At 46.8% G+C, this 2,675-nt stretch overlaps 1 protein-coding gene across 1 annotated transcript; it reads left to right on the forward strand.

Moving 5' to 3' along the window:
* Positions 1-1,735: 1,735 nt before the first annotated feature.
* On the forward strand, positions 1,736-2,675 carry TREMEDRAFT_58204 (uncharacterized protein; the record flags this gene model as incomplete). The annotated part of the gene is made up of 5 exons (XM_007001122.1): positions 1,736-1,930; positions 1,967-2,099; positions 2,140-2,236; positions 2,278-2,494; positions 2,538-2,675. The coding sequence occupies 5 exons, from the start codon at positions 1,736-1,738 to the stop codon at positions 2,673-2,675; spliced, it is 780 nt and encodes a 259-aa protein (XP_007001184.1).

Genomic DNA, 2,675 nt, shown 5'->3' on the forward strand with positions numbered 1-2,675 from the left:
GTTGTGTCAGGTTCAGATTCCGTTAGGTTCTTGATATGCTATAGCAATGTCGAGAGGAGAGTGATTTGGGCACAAGGATAGGGCGAAGATCTAGAAAAGATGGGGAGAAGGGGAAATGTGTGCTTTTTAGCCTGTTGGCTACACTCGATGACGACATACACAGTCAAAGGAGTGAAGTCACACTTACGAAGGTCCGAGATGTTTCATGATCACGTTTGAAGGGATGATGTCATCTGATTTGAGCTTTAGAGAAAGTGAGTCTTGACTCATGTGACCCGTAAAAGTGTAATACATGTAGGCAGTGTGGAAGATAGATCAATAGAGCCCTGGAAGAGCAGGCCTGTTCTAAGTATCTCAACATGTCCTGACCTTTGATTAGGAAGTAGAATGCATTGTCCACAGTGATATTTATGTAGATGCGTGTTAACGTTTCATCCGCTCGGGGCCGATTTCCGTGGCCTTCTTATGCGCGGAGCAGAGGTCCCCGCGTGTTGAAATGGTGGGCAATGGCTGTTTGGCTGGTGTGGGCCGGAAGAAATGATAAATGTATCAGTGATCAAGGAGCTTCTCATGTTTGATCAATGTTCTCATATTTCGGCTCTTCGAATCAATCTCCATATGCTATGAACATTCACATGATATCTCTACTTTTCCAAGTCAAAATCAATTGCTCTGAACAGTCAACATCCTTGGTTCCGATCTCAGTCTCCTGCGCCTCAGTCTGCTCAGTCCGTGAAGCTGTCCATCTGTCCAGTGCGATCTCACTGAAGAGGTCTTCTCGATTTGTAAGATAAGACACGGCGTCTTCCAAATTCCTTGACAATTGAGAAAATTCTCGTGGTCCTGTCAAAGAAGCTACATTTCCTCTAGTCCTGTTAAGGTTCTCATCATTGTTCAAAGTCCAAAATGTAGGATCGGGAATTATAGTGTTGAAAGCTTCACTGATTATGTGTCTCTGTCCTTGTGAATCTTTAGGTGTAAAAGTAACAAAGGTGGGTTGAGTATCACCATCATAATCAGTTTGAATTACTTGGAAAATGTTTGAACTTTCAGGATCATCATCAATGATGGCATAACGTTTTCGACCACGTACTCTACCGTCATCATCACTTGTCAAGAAACATCGATGTTTTACCCAGTGACATCTGAAATCGGTATGGCAAGATTGAGCAGTGACTACTAGAGTCCCAGGTTCTACAGCGGATCGGGGTATCACGGTCAATTTTACATCAGGGGTAACAGGAGAAGATGGATCGTCCTCGAAACGGATGAGTTCTGTCTTTGGTATGTGTCAAGACGGCTCTAGGTTCTCGAGAGACAAGGCCTTGCTACTGACTAGTGCTTAGACGATACTTGTAGTTCAGACAGAGGAAGATACATTCTTCGAAGAGATAACAGATAGCTTCGAATAATGTATCTGCTGACTACGCTCAGGGACTCCTCAACCATAACCCCGTGGACCCTGATGTCCTAATACCGACGTGGCAGTCATGTTCATGACAGTCGCCCCCTCCTAAGGTCGTAGTTCGTCCTCGAACTAGATCTGAAACCCGATCACCTACGCCTGTGCGCCCTCTCGTAATCCATCACGCCCTGTATCCAAGCAACACGTCATCCCCGACTACTAACTTGCACCTCCTGTATCTCAATTCTGACATTGTACTTCATCTTTCTCAACTTCATTAATCCTACTCCTAGTACCCAATCGTTCTCGCCAAATACCCATTACAACAAGATGTCCTCCTCTGCCGTTAATGTCTTCTCCGGCGCCACCTTCCCCGAGTTCACGATGAAACCTTCCCAATTCAAGGTGTTGGAGGCTGACGAGAGCACCAAGGTGGTAACCCTGCGTAATCCTTCATTGAAGTCCACCAAACTTCGCATCGTAGATTTCGACTTTGATGCTGGACACATCGACAAAGTAGTTAAGGTAGGCCAACTACGGCGATGTGGTTGCTAAGTACAGTTCCTCAAATCGTTTATCAAGAAGGAGTATGTGAAGGAATCCTCCAAGACTACCCGCCGTCATTGCCTGTATGATGCGTACTCCTTCATGGAGAACTTCGAAGGCGAACTTGGTTTGGTTGTGCGCGGGGATGGTGAGTACGTGTCCATAGTCGCCGGTTACTGACGTGGGAGCGTGTAGTACTTGTCGTGACAAAGGGTTGAACTGTTTGGTCGGTGTAGTGAGCCGAATTCTCCCCGACGGTAAGGATGAGTATTTTGTGTGTACGAAGTAAGTACGTCGTTCGTAGTCGGGAAGTACACTGAACGTAGATGTGTACGATGCCGCGCTACCCCCAATTGTGCGTGTGACCTCCTTCTCGATTCCGGTTTGGGTAAGAGGCGTGTAGGAAAGGTGAAGGAGGGGCCTCACGTTGAGATGGTGGAGAAGTTGAAAGGTGTGAGGGCTAGTATGAAAATGTGGGAGAAGGCAGTGGTTTCGCCGATTGTGTTGAAGAAAGCGTTGGAGGAATTGGGTGAAGTACAGCAGGTATGTGACCGTAACTGGCGAGTACGTGCTAATGAGTCCCAAGTATTTGGACAATTTTGGAATCATCAAAAGCAAGGCTGGTTCCCCCTCCAAGAAACGTAAGTCGATGGCTGACTATGGCCTGGGGGATGAGGATGATGCCGGTGGATCTGGGCAAGGTAACAATGGCGGTGACGAGTAG

This window comes from Tremella mesenterica, assembly GCF_000271645.1.
Source record: "Tremella mesenterica DSM 1558 unplaced genomic scaffold TREMEscaffold_1, whole genome shotgun sequence".
Classification (NCBI taxonomy): Eukaryota; Fungi; Basidiomycota; class Tremellomycetes; order Tremellales; family Tremellaceae; genus Tremella; species Tremella mesenterica.